The sequence below is a fragment of the Thermobia domestica genome, chromosome 3, assembly GCF_964235325.1.
Source record: "Thermobia domestica chromosome 3, izTheDome1.hap1.1, whole genome shotgun sequence".
Taxonomy (NCBI): domain Eukaryota; kingdom Metazoa; phylum Arthropoda; class Insecta; order Zygentoma; family Lepismatidae; genus Thermobia; species Thermobia domestica.
Window position 1 is genome coordinate 9915233 of NC_137456.1, and position 14902 is coordinate 9930134.

Below are 14902 nucleotides of genomic sequence, written 5' to 3' on the forward strand. Positions count from 1 at the left end.
TTATCCACCCTAGTTGAAAATCTTATCTACGCCGCTGCAAGGAAATATTGAACGAGATACCTGAGACTAGTAGTAGTTTATAATTGAAAATGAGAGGGAATGCTCTGAATTTTCTGAGTGAGTATTTTCCTGAATGTAAGGTAAAGTTCGGTTATATTCTCGGGTGAACACAATTTTATTTTTGCATGTGGGCCTATTACGAATCTCTATATTTTGATAGTATTTTTTTTTTTTCAAATTTTGCCGCCTATTAAACGCCGTCCTGGGCGGTTGCACGGCTCGACCCTCCCCCCTCGCGCCGGCCCTAGCACAACTGATCAAACGTAATTTGAAATTAGTTTTGAAATGTTTAGATTGGTGGCGATTCTCACTTAACTATCAAGTCAGCATCGCTACTTTATTTCGTTTATTCCAGTTGATAGCACAAACGAATTTTTTTTTTGAACGGTACAATCTGGCACAAATGCCACTATTTTCGATAATAGTTCTTGAATTGCTAATTCATTTTGACATAAGTTTCCTTCCCGCCCCGCAATTTGCATCATGATGGTGCAGACGATTTAATGTTAGTGCTGCCATCTATAATGTCTTACTCATTGTGACAAATGACTATTTGGGATGCGCACATTACGTTTATTTCAATTTGTCAGCTGATTGTAGATGATGGTGAGTTGCAAAATATTTCAAGGGCAAGGTCGTCAGGATCACCAAATAATTATGTAGATTTGTAGAATGCGTACCGTAAGTCTAAATTATGTGAATTTTTGTGTTATTGTAGCATTTAAACATTTGTATACTATTTTCTCTGGTGGCAAAACTTGATAGATTTAAAGCACCGGTTATATACTAACTTGATAGAGGAAATATGATTTTTGGACCCGGATCAAGGTTTAAATTATTATGATATGTTTGCAAGATGTAAATTGCTAATGGGGATCTTACTAATCAAGTGAAACCTATTACTTCGTAAGACTAATGGGTTTTACGTCTGCGGACGGCTTCTACCAAATACCTTTGTAGACGGAATTTCTGTATTTTCCAGTAAAGTGAAATGAAATTATAGATTTGTATAGAAGGCAAAAATATAGACAACCAAGATAAAAATTTAGAGATGATGATACGTAACCTAACTTAACCAGTCTCGGACTGGGGGTTATAGGGCACCGGCAGGAGCCTCACAAAGTGTACTAAATTTCATCGTAATTTTTGCGGCCCCCTTCCCCCAGAGTAGGACCTGTACTGTTTCTTTATGGTGTTGCAATGGCTTGTCAAATCACTAGAGGGCCCCAGCAGGACTAAAGAAATGAAATCTTTGATTTTTACGTCCCACGATTATGCCGGTTAAGCTAAAGAAGACGGTGATGATGAGAAATGAATGAAATGGTAGAATGAAGAAAGTGGGAAAAAACGGGAGAACCCCGAGAAAACCCACAAGCACGGTGTTTGTCCACCACAGTCCACACGGCGTAAGCTGGAATCGAACCAGGGACCCCAAGCACCGGAGGTGAACGCTCTACCACTGAGCCAGGGGCCCCATTTTTCATATTGTTGAAATATATTCGTATTAGATTATGAACAAAGGGCCCCAAACAGGACTTTATAATACTATTAGTTTCATTCCAATAATGGGACCCCAAGATTATATTCTATGCTGGGAGCCACCGAAGTCTGGAAACGGAACAAACTACAACGTGTAACTATGCTTCAACACAACAGACATGTTTTATCTTATTTTCCACGTTATTCAATGTTCATTATTATATATATTAGAGAGGGCCCCGGTAGGGACCCCTGGCCAGTCCCAGCCTGAACCTAGCAACCTGTCATTGTAATAGGCAACCAAGATAAAAAAAAAAAAAAAATAGAGATGATTACCTACCCAATATTAAGCTTAGACCGTGTCCAAAAGTGCAAAGCTCGAAGTACACAATTGGAGTGCACACTCCGTTGCAGCATCTGATCGTGGTAGAATATGAAACACTGATAACTAAAAAAGAGACTTTCGTATGCCGGGAAAAAAAAATACTCAGTTTTATTTTCAGACAAGTTGAAGACTGAATGACTAGGTATTCAAGATAACGTACAGGTTTGCTTTTGGCGCACCATTAGAAAAGCCATAGTCTTTCACTAATTTATATCTCATTGTCTCCGGAAAGGTTTCCACTGGGCGACATGAAATTATGTCACTTGGCATAGTTAAAATTCAATGGGACCACCAGAAGTAATTGTTGAAAAATTACAATTTTATTACAATTTGCGTATAAATACGGCTTTCGATTATGTAACATAAAAATTGCAGTGCAGAACCACAAATCAACCTGTGCTAGGTGGCTACCAAAAGCATGAATGCTGCCTAACCGAGTCAGTACAGGGTGAAACTGGTGAGCTAGCGAGGAAGCGAGCGGGTGCGTTCGAAGAGAACAGGCCCGTCTGCGATGGTGGGTATGCGTGCAAGTGATGGTAGTGGAAATTAGTGGGTTTTGTCAATGATACGAGTTTCAGTAGCACGTGTCATGGTTTTATAACGCTTCACTTGTAAATATAAAATAGAGGTTCTGTACACTATGTAAAAATGTCCCACCCGTGCGAAATAGCATCTAATAGAACCACGTTTCATTTGCATTCACATATTTTACTTGTAATGATTTTACACCAATAACCATACAGTTGTAAACCTAAAGCTGCATTACTTTGTATTTAGTTCTGTCACCTGCAGAAATTTATTCCTTATAAACATGTCTTTTCATGCAAAGTGTTGAATTTTATCTGTTTATCTTCCAAAAAGTGGTGCGTCAAATCTTCACCTGCACCGAAGATAAAAAAATATCGTATAGATTGACAATATGGGGCAACTATCAGATGACTTGTAAAAGTGTTATATTCATTGTGCTAACAGTTTCAAAAGTTGTATTCAATAGAAAGTGGAACTTAAAGGCAATGACTATATGCATATTATGTTATATGCAAATTAAACTCGTAATACTATAAGAATTTACCGAACTATTAGCGATGACCTATTTTATTAGGCATGATGCGCGAGGGAATATTTCTTAACCCACCAGGAGGGTAGTAGCACTGCCTGTTAGGGCGCTGATGACAGTGCTGCGGGCCAGGGTTGGCAAAAACCATGGTTATTAATTTTGTGTGTGTGTGTGTGTTTAAACCAGATATTTTTAGTTTAAGTAATTTGCTCTATGTATTTATATCACATATGCACAGAAATAAGTATCTTTCGCCTTGGTGTTATTACGCAACAACCAGGTTTATGCTGGAAGGGGGTCATAAGCTTAAAGCGGAATTCAAACCGTTTCTCGACTTACATCCGAAAGAAATTTTTCCTCCGTTTGGAATCAAAACCGGGACTAATTGGCCACAAATACGATACGTTTGTCGACTCACTCACAAAGGACTCCTGATAAAAATATGTTGTACTGATCTTTACATACTTCTCAACATAATTGTCAAGAGTCATTTCAGAAGGACAAAAAGATAAATAGTTGCACAAGTGAAACCATTATACAGAATTACATATGGACAATTTCAAAATACTGCAGAGTACAGAAGAACTAATTTAGTCCAAGTTAGTTAACTACGATTTTTACAGTCCAAGTTAAAGAAATACAACTACTTAATTTGCATATCAGTAAGAAAAGTGAATAAAGATACGAATTATTTGAGACCACTTTGGCTCTGACCCATTTATACATAAATAGATACCAAAGATACTTTTGATTTTAATAAATTCCTCTCGTGGGGTTTGTATGACTCCCCCGCCCCAAAGTACGGCATTTCGATGCATTTTATCAATAGTAAACGTTATTAAAACGAAACCATATTTAGAATTTTTCTTTGTAATTGCATAACAATAATAATAAACTATAAAAAAATTACACAAGGAATATTCATAAACTTATGAAAATAAAAATAATAAAAGTTGCTTTTGTAGTATAATCTCTTTGAGTAACGAATGGGGAATGTAGGTCTGCATATAATACGAATAATATACGGGAGTGAGACGTGGTAAGCCACAAATGTGTGTTCATCAAAATTTTACGAACGCTTACACTTTTATGAACATTTTTTTTTTTTGTTTTTTGGTTTAAACCAGTTTTTTTTTTTTTTTTTGAAAAAACCAGCTGGTTCAAACCAGCCGACCCTAGTGCGGGCGCTTTTTTATTATTATTATTATTATTACAACCAATGATTTAATTTCTTAGTTCTTAAAAGTAACTTAAACATTCATTGCGAGTGAAAGCAGGTAACTAGCAAGAACATTATGGTTCCGAAGATACTGAATGGAGTACTATTTAGAGTAAATGTGGGACAAGTTTACTTTGGGAGGCACATAATGTATCAGGTCTTAGAGAGTTCGTATTGCGTATTATTGCTTCCTGTACGGTGAATTACTCAACAATGACACCTAAAGTAAGCTATTTCTACCATATTGTTTTAGTTACAGGCATACTATTCTAATGCCACATTGACTTGATTCATAGTCTTTCGTTGTAAGCGCTGCTATCGGCTGAAGAAATTCAACTCGCTTTCTCTCGCTTAGAAACAGCTGATCCCTTATTGGCTCAACGCGTGGGTGTGTGAGCTTTAGTTCGCATTTTTGCCACGGCTCAAGACATTTTGGTAGCACAATAGTTGGTTTATTTCTATCATATTGCGACAATAATAATGTTACTTAGGGTTTTATTTTATTTATTTTTTTATTTTATTTTATTTTTATTTTTATTTTTTTTAATTTTTTTTATTTTATTTTATTTTATTTTATTTTTTTTTTTTTTTTGAGAACGTATAGATTTTACCCGTAAATCTCCATATACTTAATCTACACCAAAAGTTACTACTTACGGAGGTGAAAGGAAGTGGTTGAGTAAAAGGGTTAAATTCCGAAGTTGGTCGTCCGTTTCTAGCAAAATTCCGAAAATTTACCGGGAAGAAAGGGATAATTTGCTCGTTTATGTGCTTGATAATATGTAAGGAAACCGCAAGTTGTGTTTATTTTTATGTAAGCGGTTATAAACATGGACCTATTTGGCAATCGGAGGTAACTGCTTCGTGCAAGTTTATCACATACTGTTTTCAACATTTTTACTACTGAACGAAACTTTAGAACACAACTGAAGAGAATATTGTAAATTTAGAAATTTACTTTCTTTGGGTTCACTCGAGCAAACGGTTCTACAAAATAGAAAATTTGTAGGTAAAATACGATGTGAAACATATTTCGTAAAAGAATTAGTGTGTGAATATAAATAATTACTGTCAGTGCACAGCACATTGAAATGATTTTTTTTTTTTTTTTTTTGTGATAGTGAAAGTGTTGTATGTGTTAGTATGCTCTTCCACTATTTATCCTCGTTTATGCGTACGCCCCCGTCGGTGATGCACCCTACGAACTCACAACTCACCTTACGCTGCAGCTCCTGCCCTGACTTGGTTAGATAGCATTCGTGCTTTTTAGTGTTCACCTAGCACAAGTTGGGTCGTGTATATGCACTGTAGTTTTTATCCATACGTCCACACTGTATTTATGCTGAGCCGTCCTGAAATCAATCAGCAAGTAGTAATGGAGCTCCTCGTTTAGTGTATGCTCTGCTGAAAGAAATACCTAATCTGAAAATGTAAGGAATGTGTCAAAATTTGGTAGAGTCGAGTAAGGCCCTTTCTTTTACTTGTTTTTTTTTTTTTTTAAATTTTTGAATTGTAAGGGGAGAAAAACAAGGAGTGTCCATGTGTATGCTTTAGCGGGAGCTTTGCCATATCTGTTGGTCACTCTTGGTACTATTTGACTGTATATGCCATGCATGCGTAGATGTAGAAATATCCGTGTAAAAAGGAGCAAAAATTTGACTAACCGTGTTCATTTTGTACGCGGTTTACAATATTAAAACAACGTTTTCTCGAAAATGCAGTTTTGTGACATTCCTTCTTTTTTCCCCTTATCCTTCATTTGTGTTTTCAATATTGATGTTGGTCAGTTCCATCCAAATGACCTTGTGCTGTGTGAAACTTACTGAATAAATATATCAATATGAAGTGACACTAAATTTTCGTCCAATTTATAATAGTTTCTTCTCGAGTAAATCATGCATTGCTTCTTGAATGAAGTGTTTTTTCAGTTGGTGATCATTAAACTTATTAATAGCCATAGATATCAGGTAGCTTTAGTTATACGAATATACCGGGAACGTATATCTATTAAACGAAAAAAAAATCACGGAATAGTGAAAATTCTCTCTACAAATTCTTATCACACAAAAGTACAACATTTGTTATTTTTTTTTTAATTCGTGGGGAAACAATATCCGATGCTATAAAAACATGGTCTCTGACAGTGGATACCGTAATCGAGAAAGTATACGACATATCAGATATTATTTCCCTACGAATACTGTAAAGGCTAGCTAGTACCTTTTATTTGGTAATATGCATTCTATTCACTCTTTTAGTCGTTATAACTTAACTGTGTAATGATTCTGAAGTTAATTTGATACCTCCCAACATAACAGGTATCGTGTTGCGTATAACTTCGATCACCCTATGTAATAAAACAAAAATTAGGTACTGAAGTTAAAAGTATAGTTTTCTGGTTTAATTTTGTTGGGTAAGGATAAGGATGTCATGTGAAGGAATATGTAGGAAATATTCGTGTGGCGGTCGAGTATTGCTGCTTGATGATTAATTCGTACTGAGTAAAAAATAATAATAATCAGGGTGGATTGATTTAAATCAGTCTGATTTAAATCAAGATTTAAATCACTTGATTTTTTTAATAAAAATCGTTGATTTAAATCGAATTCCGAAATAAATTAATTTAAAGTGAAAATAAGTAAAATCCCGTTTCTGTTTTGTTATTTCGATTATGGAAATTAATAATCATAATACAATGAGACTCAAATGTACAGTATAGTATGAAAACAAATGTCATGCAGAGGATGATTAGGGAAAATCCCGTTTTGAACAGGTAATGGAGCAATCCTGTTTTCTTCTTTTCGTAACATTGGGTTTGGGTTTTAAGATCGTTAACTATTCCAGCGGGGAAATCACTATCGACATTTAAGACGAAAATTCTTTTTTGTGCGTGTCTGTTTGTTTGTTCCTAGATAATAGGGTGTATTTAGAGGGATCCTATCCTCTCTCCATTTTTGTTTTTTGTTTTATAATTTTAGGCGAAATTTATGTTTTTCTTGCTGCAAGCTAGTTCTGAGTTTTTAAAAATAGGCCCCTGGCAAATATAAGTAACTTTTGTGAAAAAAAAAAGTGTCATTTTGATAAACGTTGCTGTACTTTTTCCTTAATGCTTAACCTTTTAAATTATATAATTAAATTATTCTATTTAAATTATATTATATTTTTAGGTGATAGGGTAGAATCTTCATTATTCGATTAAAAAAGTACCAATAAGGCTTTTTGCTTCGTTTTCTTCAAGACTGGAGGCATTCTAGAACATGTTACATATGCTTTCACGCCTTTCTGCGTTGAGGCATAGTGTGATGACGTCAAATTTAAAAAAATGATTTTTTTGTTATGCGTATTATTATTATTATTTGGCATTTTGCGGGTTATATTTTGCATTCAGAAGACTGAAATTTTGCACACTCGTTCAGTGCACCCCTTAATAATTTTCAGATGTTTTCAGATCTCTGTGGAAACAGCGGAATAAATAAACAATATTTTTAACAAAAACAGCTTTTTTCGTGATTTTCCCGTATCAGGTGGAGACATATGAATGGTACCGTTTCAAAGGCTGTTCTATTCTGAAGAAAATGATGTACGTAGTATGCTCCTAGGATAAATAGGTATGTCGCAGGAAACTATTATCTGAGATCCTGTTTTATACGGGAATCTGGGGTATTTGAGGAATATTATTTATCGCGGGCTTACTTTTGCACATACAAGATTGAAATTTTGCACATGTACTCAGTGCACCACTCAGTAGTTTTCAGATTTGTTTCAGATCTCTGCCTTAAAACAGGGGCAGGGTCCACAGAGGTTTTTTTTTTTTTTTTTTTTTTTTTTTTTTTTTTTTTTTTTTTTAAAGATATTTTTAACAGAAAATTCATTTTTTTCGTGATTTACCCGCCCCAGATACATGATGGAGACATTTGAAGGGATACGTTTGAAAATTTGTTTTATTCTGGAGAGAATAATGTACAAATCATGATCCTAGGATAAATATGGATGTCTGAGGAAATTTTTATATTACATCCGGGTCATCGTGGGAATGTTCTTAGCTCATTGTTAAATAATTTCCTCACCCTTACTACTTAAGATAGAAGCTTGAAATTTTGTACATACATTCAGTACACTCCTTAGTATTTCCCAGTTGATTTTGAGATCTGTGCGTTAACACAGGGGAATAAAGAGGGGATTAGAATTTTTAAAAAAAGTAAAAAAAATGCCGATTATTCTCAAAATTTCCCGCTTCAGGGACATGATAGGGAAATGTGAATATTACCGTTTCAAAAACTGTTCTATTCTAAAAAGAGTGATGTGTGTACCATGATCCTAGGATACATAACAATGATACTGTAGCTGCTTGTCTGAAAGTCTATAATTTACGTTTAAAAAGAGCCGTAATTTAAAAGGGTTAAGAAACATTGTTTGGGATTGATATAGGTTAACGATTGGGGATAATTCAAAATTCAACCCCAATACTTTCACTTAAATGGCATAATTAGCATTTAATACTAATTCCTAATGCTTTTTCTTCAGTTCGCGACTTGCATTATACGAGGAGAAAGATTTGATTTAAATCAAAAAAATCGATTTAAATCAAAAAAATCAACAAAAATGATTTTTTTGAAAAAAATCATGATTTTTTTCCACCCTGATAATAATAATAATAATTTGTTTAAAAGAAGTGTTGTAGCACACGAAATCATTGAGCAGGATGTCTGATTCCCTGCATTACAAATATATTGGAAGCTTGTTGCTGATGCATAATAATTTGTAATGAAAATAATTAACGGTGACGGTGTAGTGGCAGAGTTTATCTGTTGAAATTTAAGTAAACATTCGTTGTTATGAACGCATTGATTTTTAGGTAAAATACATTTGTAAGATTTAATACACTAATCTAATGCGAAAAGAGAAGGTGAACATGCAGCAAATAGTAACCTAAGAAATGTAGACTAATTATACACTTTTTTTCTTTAGAAATATACCAAGTAAATAAATAGCAATCAGAGTCGTTTTTCTTATTTCAAATAAAAATGTAGAGAAAACCCAGTAGTTTTAAGAAAATTCAGAAACGTTTGAACAGAAGTGATACAAGGGTAGATTCAGAAACAATGGTTTATAATGATCGCAGAGAAAAGGTTGACAGAAAATGAAATGGTACGGATAAAGTTTAAGAGGAACCCAACAGTAGATATAACAACCTTTCTAAATTATATATATATATTTTCTTTCGGTCGTTGCGCAGAATTATTCAAAATTTTCACATATTACTCCTTTTGAGTTCAGCGTTCCCACATGATAGTGGACTGCACGAATCTTTTGTGGGTTGCCAGACGCACTTCTGTGTGGGTCCGAACAGACTTGTGGCTGGTTAAACTTGCAATGCATTTGGGCACACCTCAATCCAGGGAAGGTGAGCGTCATTAAAATACACAAGTCAGATGCATAATTACATTTTCTTTTATGTAGTTATTTGGAAAACATACTTTAAACTTTCTAGTTTAGGGAGGTTACAAAATTATCGACATATAGGCCTATCGTAGTGTTACCAGTTGTTAAGCATATCACAATTTAAGAACGTTAATAGAGTGTCTGTTGTTTCTGAACCTACAGAAGAACCACATATTAAGAGGTTTTGATCACAAATTTTCGGAAGAGAAGAAAATTTCATTGATATTTTAAAAATTTACTCGCTAAACCTGTGCTCTCTACACAGCGCGTCATTCACATATGAACATGAGTCTCCTTGTCATTCCTCACAACACCTGTACATGTCCCTTTACAGACACAAGTGAAAGACGTCTTGATAAAAAGTCGCACGGGGTACCATAAAGGGGAGATTTTTTCGATTTTTTTTTCAATATCTCGTACCGTTTGCAAGATTTGAGCCTACTTCTGGTTGGAGTTTCTAATTCATGTATGATCAGTGTTTTCTTTCTTCTTGCATGCAGTATGTAATAATCAAATACATTACATATACAATTAATTATAATGTCAGTGATATATGGTGTTCATTGGGCAGAACACTCCAGACTGGAGAAATGGTTATCCTTCGTTTTTCATTATCATTTGGTCATGAAACAAACGCCGGAGAGATGTACTACCCCGTATACAAATGTGTGGTTGGAATGTATAACTCGTAGGGTATGGTACTTTACTTTTTTAAAATTTCAATACTTCCAGTGTACCTCCAAACAGTGTAATAAAGAAGTAACCCTCCTTCTTTAAATATTCAGTTAGAACTGAACAATGTACACAAAATCTCCAATCGGTCAGTGAGAACGGCATCTTTTTAGAGCTTGTGATTTCCGAGATATTATTGCAGAAAGAATTGATCACAAACATATACACGTCCACTGACATATAAACTTTACTTGGCCACAAAAATATAAACCTAACATTTTAATACAGTGAAACCTGTATTTAGCGGAATCGAGCGGGACTTGCAAAAATTTCCGTTAAAGTCAGGTTTTCGCTTAGTGGAGGTAGATCTTTCCTTTCTTTCTTTTTTTAAAAAAATATATGCTTATAAAGGGGCATACTGAGAAAATATATTGCTGTACGTACATTGTTCGATTACAGTACTTCTTTCTTCTACGAATAAATACACACACACACACAAAAAATTAATAAAATGAATATAAAATATACTATGCACACGTTTTTTTTTTTTTTTTTTTTTTTTTTTTTTTTTTTTTTTTTTTTCTGATAGCCAAGCAGGGTTTTCTGTGTACATTGCTGCTTGACTTTCCGCATACACTTTAGACTGAGAAATTATACTAAGTGAATCAGAATCATTTTTCCGTAAGGCAAATTTTTGCCTTTCCTTTAAACTTCTGAGAGCATTTTGATATGTATTTATTCTACACTTTTCTTGGAACTCTGTATCGTATTCCTCTTCTTCCTGTATCTTGTTTTCTTCCTTCCGACATTCCTTATGATTCTTGATTAAGTTGCGGGGATTAAGGACAATTTGTGGGGGGTGAGTATAAATAGTGGTTGGGGAAGGTCAACACTGTCCAGAAATATTTAACAAAAGAACGAACATTTTATCGCAAGCAGTGTAATGTATATGTCTCACAGAATGTCTAAACATCTTCTAAACGCTGTAGTCCGGAACTCAGAATTTTCCGTTAAATGTTTATTTTTCTTTCCGTTGTCCGCGTAACACAGTTTCCGCTTAATGAAGGGATTTTTTACACGTTTTGTTCTCCAAAATTCATGGGACCGTGAAATATTTCCGTTTAAGACAGTTTTCCGTTTAATAAAGGGTCCGTTGAAGACAGGTTTTACTGTATATAGATTCTATCCAATCGATCCACAGGTTGGGAAAAGATTCATGCATCGTATCATTTATGTGCTATTTTTCGAGAATGAAGGGTGGAATACCATCAAATTGTGCGCAGAAGTTTCTTTTTATCGAATGTTTACTTAGGAGAATTTTGGTATCAGGAGAAGAACATTACAACATTTTCATTAATATGTTGATTAGTATATCATAAATATTATTTTCCATCCCACTGAAGCTTTGCTTGGGCTCCTAACGTTTATAGTTACAATAACTTCTATCACTTTTTTTTTTTTTTTCAGGTGCTAACAGTGTTACTAGAAGAATGAAAGCAATGGATAAGCCTGTTGAAAATGGAGGTCCTGTGTCTGCAGGAAACAGTATTCAAGTTTGGCCAATGATGTGGTGGCTGCTGGGAACTTTATTTGTTCCCATTACATTTCCATTGTTAATCTATAAACTTATGGCGAGAAGGAACTATAGGAGAGAGAAACTTAAAGGAAAAGTAAGTGTTTATACACAGATAATGTGTTCGACAATTTTATAGCCCTTAGTGTGTGTATCATGAGCTTCATATTATTATATAAGGTACGGTTAATAATATCTGTGTCACAATTATAATGCACTGTTGTGGTCTACTGTGTAATAATGTAAACAGTCCGGAATCGACTCCCAGTTTTTATAAAATCCACTAATAACTACAGTATTTACAGAGAATACTATAGAGTACTTTCTCTAATTTGTAACGTAGAAATTTAGTAGTCCTTGACTGTGTGGTCGCAGACAGGATCTCTACAGAGCCCCGAACCAGGCGAAGCAAAGTGACGTAGGAATCCCCAATGCTCCGAAGCAAGCAATGAGGGTCTCCAAAGCAGGCTAAGCAACTGAGGTTGGAATCCAGATAGAGCCGCCCCGAAGCAGGCTTATCCAGGAGGAAAGGAATGGCCAAGAGTCCCACAGTAGATTAGAGCAGTGGTTCTCAAACTTTCCGATAACGCGGACCCCATATTCATTCAGGAAGTGATCTGCGGACCCCCTTGCAATGTTATCTGAAATTTCACATGCTATTAAATTATACTAATTAGAATTATCACTATCAAGAAAAGGATCAAGAAAAATAATGCAATAAATAATTTATTCTAAAGATACATGATTGTTTCCTAGTGAACGAAATTTCAATTGAAAATACCGTAATTTTAAGACTGAAAATCATTTTTTTTTTCAAAAAAAAAAAAAATTACTTGATAAACAACGTTCTCAAATATGAGGTCACTAATGTGATGAACGAAATTCTTTGTATTTTTCCATAATTGCATTGAAATCTAGAAAAATTTTTGTCACCATTAATCTTAGGTCCGATTCCACATTAAGACGATTTCGCTTTAAGGTTTTAATACTGCTAAGAGCAGAAAAGGTCTGCTCACACAAATATATGGTAGGGAAAGGCATCAAATGTTGCGATGACCTTTCACACAACTTTCTCTACTCAGCGCACACGCAAACCAATTTGAGTCAAGAGTTATTCGCAGTGGCATATCTAGGAACATTTTGGGAGGGGTTTCCCATTTTTTTTTTTTTTTATAGAAATCCCAGAATTGCGGGGATCTTGATGTTTATAAGCACAGGAATGACTAACATTTATTTCTTTTTCTTTAAAAAAATCTGGGATTGGTGGAAGCTTTTCGCCACTTGAAAATGAAATGCATCAGATTCCGAGGCGTCGTACAGTTAATGTACAACTGTTTTTTGAAAAAAGTGCCCTAAAAAGAAGAAATTTCTCTCACTTGAAGTAGTCCTATGTAACAGTTGGCCAAATGCAGGGCAGAAATTTAGTAAAGTAGGAAAACATTTAAATTTACAAACGTAGGTATAATTTCTAATTGCTTTCTTTTCAGTAACTGAAAAAAATACTTCTTGCGTAACAGCTGTGAGTTCCATTTTATTACAACAGATCTCAATTTTTAGGCGCCGCGGACCCCAATTTGAGAACTACTGGATTAGAGGCTTTGAGGGTAGGTTACTCCTAGTGCTCCAGGCAAGCAAGAGGAGGGGGTCAGAAAACTGGTGCCGGTCCGATGTCCAATATATAGGCGCCCCAGAGCGGCGGTGGTGCTGCTGCTGTCCTTGTCGTTATGAGATTTGTAGGAGGTACATGTGGTCTGTCGTCTGCTTGTCGTAGTAATTCCACGTGGTGTGTAATACTCCGACGTAAATCCATGTGGTGATGTTCACAAACAGAGGCATATGACATTGTACACAGAAGCACATGGTGCATTACAATAATTATCTTTATCCTGAATGTGATAGTCCTTTGGCCGAATGAAAATAATTGTGGGTTTTTGGAGACAGGTGCCATTAAGATTTGATTTCCTCGAAAGATCTGGCGGCTAGCGTTAACTTTCTTCAGTAGAAGAAGTGGACGATATTCAGAAAATTTTAGACGCAGCCAAATTATAAGACGAAAGATCTTGGTCCAAGAATTGACTCCAAGATAAGGAAACTGGAAAAGGAAGCCTTTCAACACTTTAATTTTCTTGATATTATTCTGCTAACTTAAAATGTAACTAATTACTCATAAATAATTAATAAGATAAAAGAAAAATAACTTTCGTTTTGTTTATATTAGCTCATTCAAACCTGTAATACGAGGGAAGATCAATAAGTAATGTACACCAGCTTACGAGGAGGAGAGTGTAATTGGTAACATATCAGGAATATGTGCATTAAAACTACTTTTACACACACTCGCATGAAAAAGTTCAAAGTATTTTAGGCCGTCCATTCTTAATGAGGTTTTCATAGTTCGCACCAAGCAAATGACGGGGTTGTACCTAACATATAGGTCCCAGGCCGCTTCCTTCCTTTTTCCCGATAATGTGCTCGCCGAGGGACGTCATCCCTCAAACGTGACGGGCTAACTTTCATAGATACCGAAAGCCCATAAATCTAAATCCTAAATCCCTACTTTTAAACATAGCCATCTTTGCACAATCAATTTCACTTCATCTTCGAAACTGAAACGTCTTCCAGATAAGAATTTATTCATCGAGCCAAAAAGATGGTAGTGTGGATCCTTGAAAATGAATTCGTTGGTCGTTACGAGTTGCCTCTTCAATGGCCGTAACTGTCCGTCCATGCTGTAGACGCCAGCACGTAGTTCACACGACCCTTTTCAAAGAATTCGTACAACCTGGAGATATTTCTACGGTCCATACGGTCTTTCCCATACACGCACATCATTTCCCGGTGAACTTCGCTCGGATTTTGTCCTGTTGCGTGTTTATCTTTTCTGTTGTATTTTACTCAAGTTTGCAGCTGTGCATGGGGTCCCGGGTTCAAACCCTGCTCCCGTCAAGTGAACTTTGTGGTGGACTAACACCGTGTGCGTGGGTTTTTCTCGGGGTTCTCCCGTTTCCTCACACT

At 35.4% G+C, this 14902-nt stretch overlaps 1 protein-coding gene across 2 annotated transcripts in view; it reads left to right on the forward strand.

Moving 5' to 3' along the window:
- Window positions 1–533: 533 nt before the first annotated feature.
- The window catches only part of LOC145682401 (dehydrogenase/reductase SDR family protein 7-like), a 46242-nt gene continuing 31873 nt past the window's right edge, over window positions 534–14902 (forward strand). The window contains exons 1-2 of one of the 2 annotated variants that reach the window (XM_081754010.1): window positions 534–666; window positions 11782–11984. In XM_081754010.1, coding sequence (XP_081610136.1) covers window positions 606–666; window positions 11782–11984 — 264 coding nt within the window. In that variant the 5' untranslated portion in view covers window positions 534–605. Of the gene's footprint in view, window positions 742–11781; window positions 11985–14902 lie in introns of both variants that reach the window. The other variant, XM_081754011.1, reaches the window with a different exon arrangement.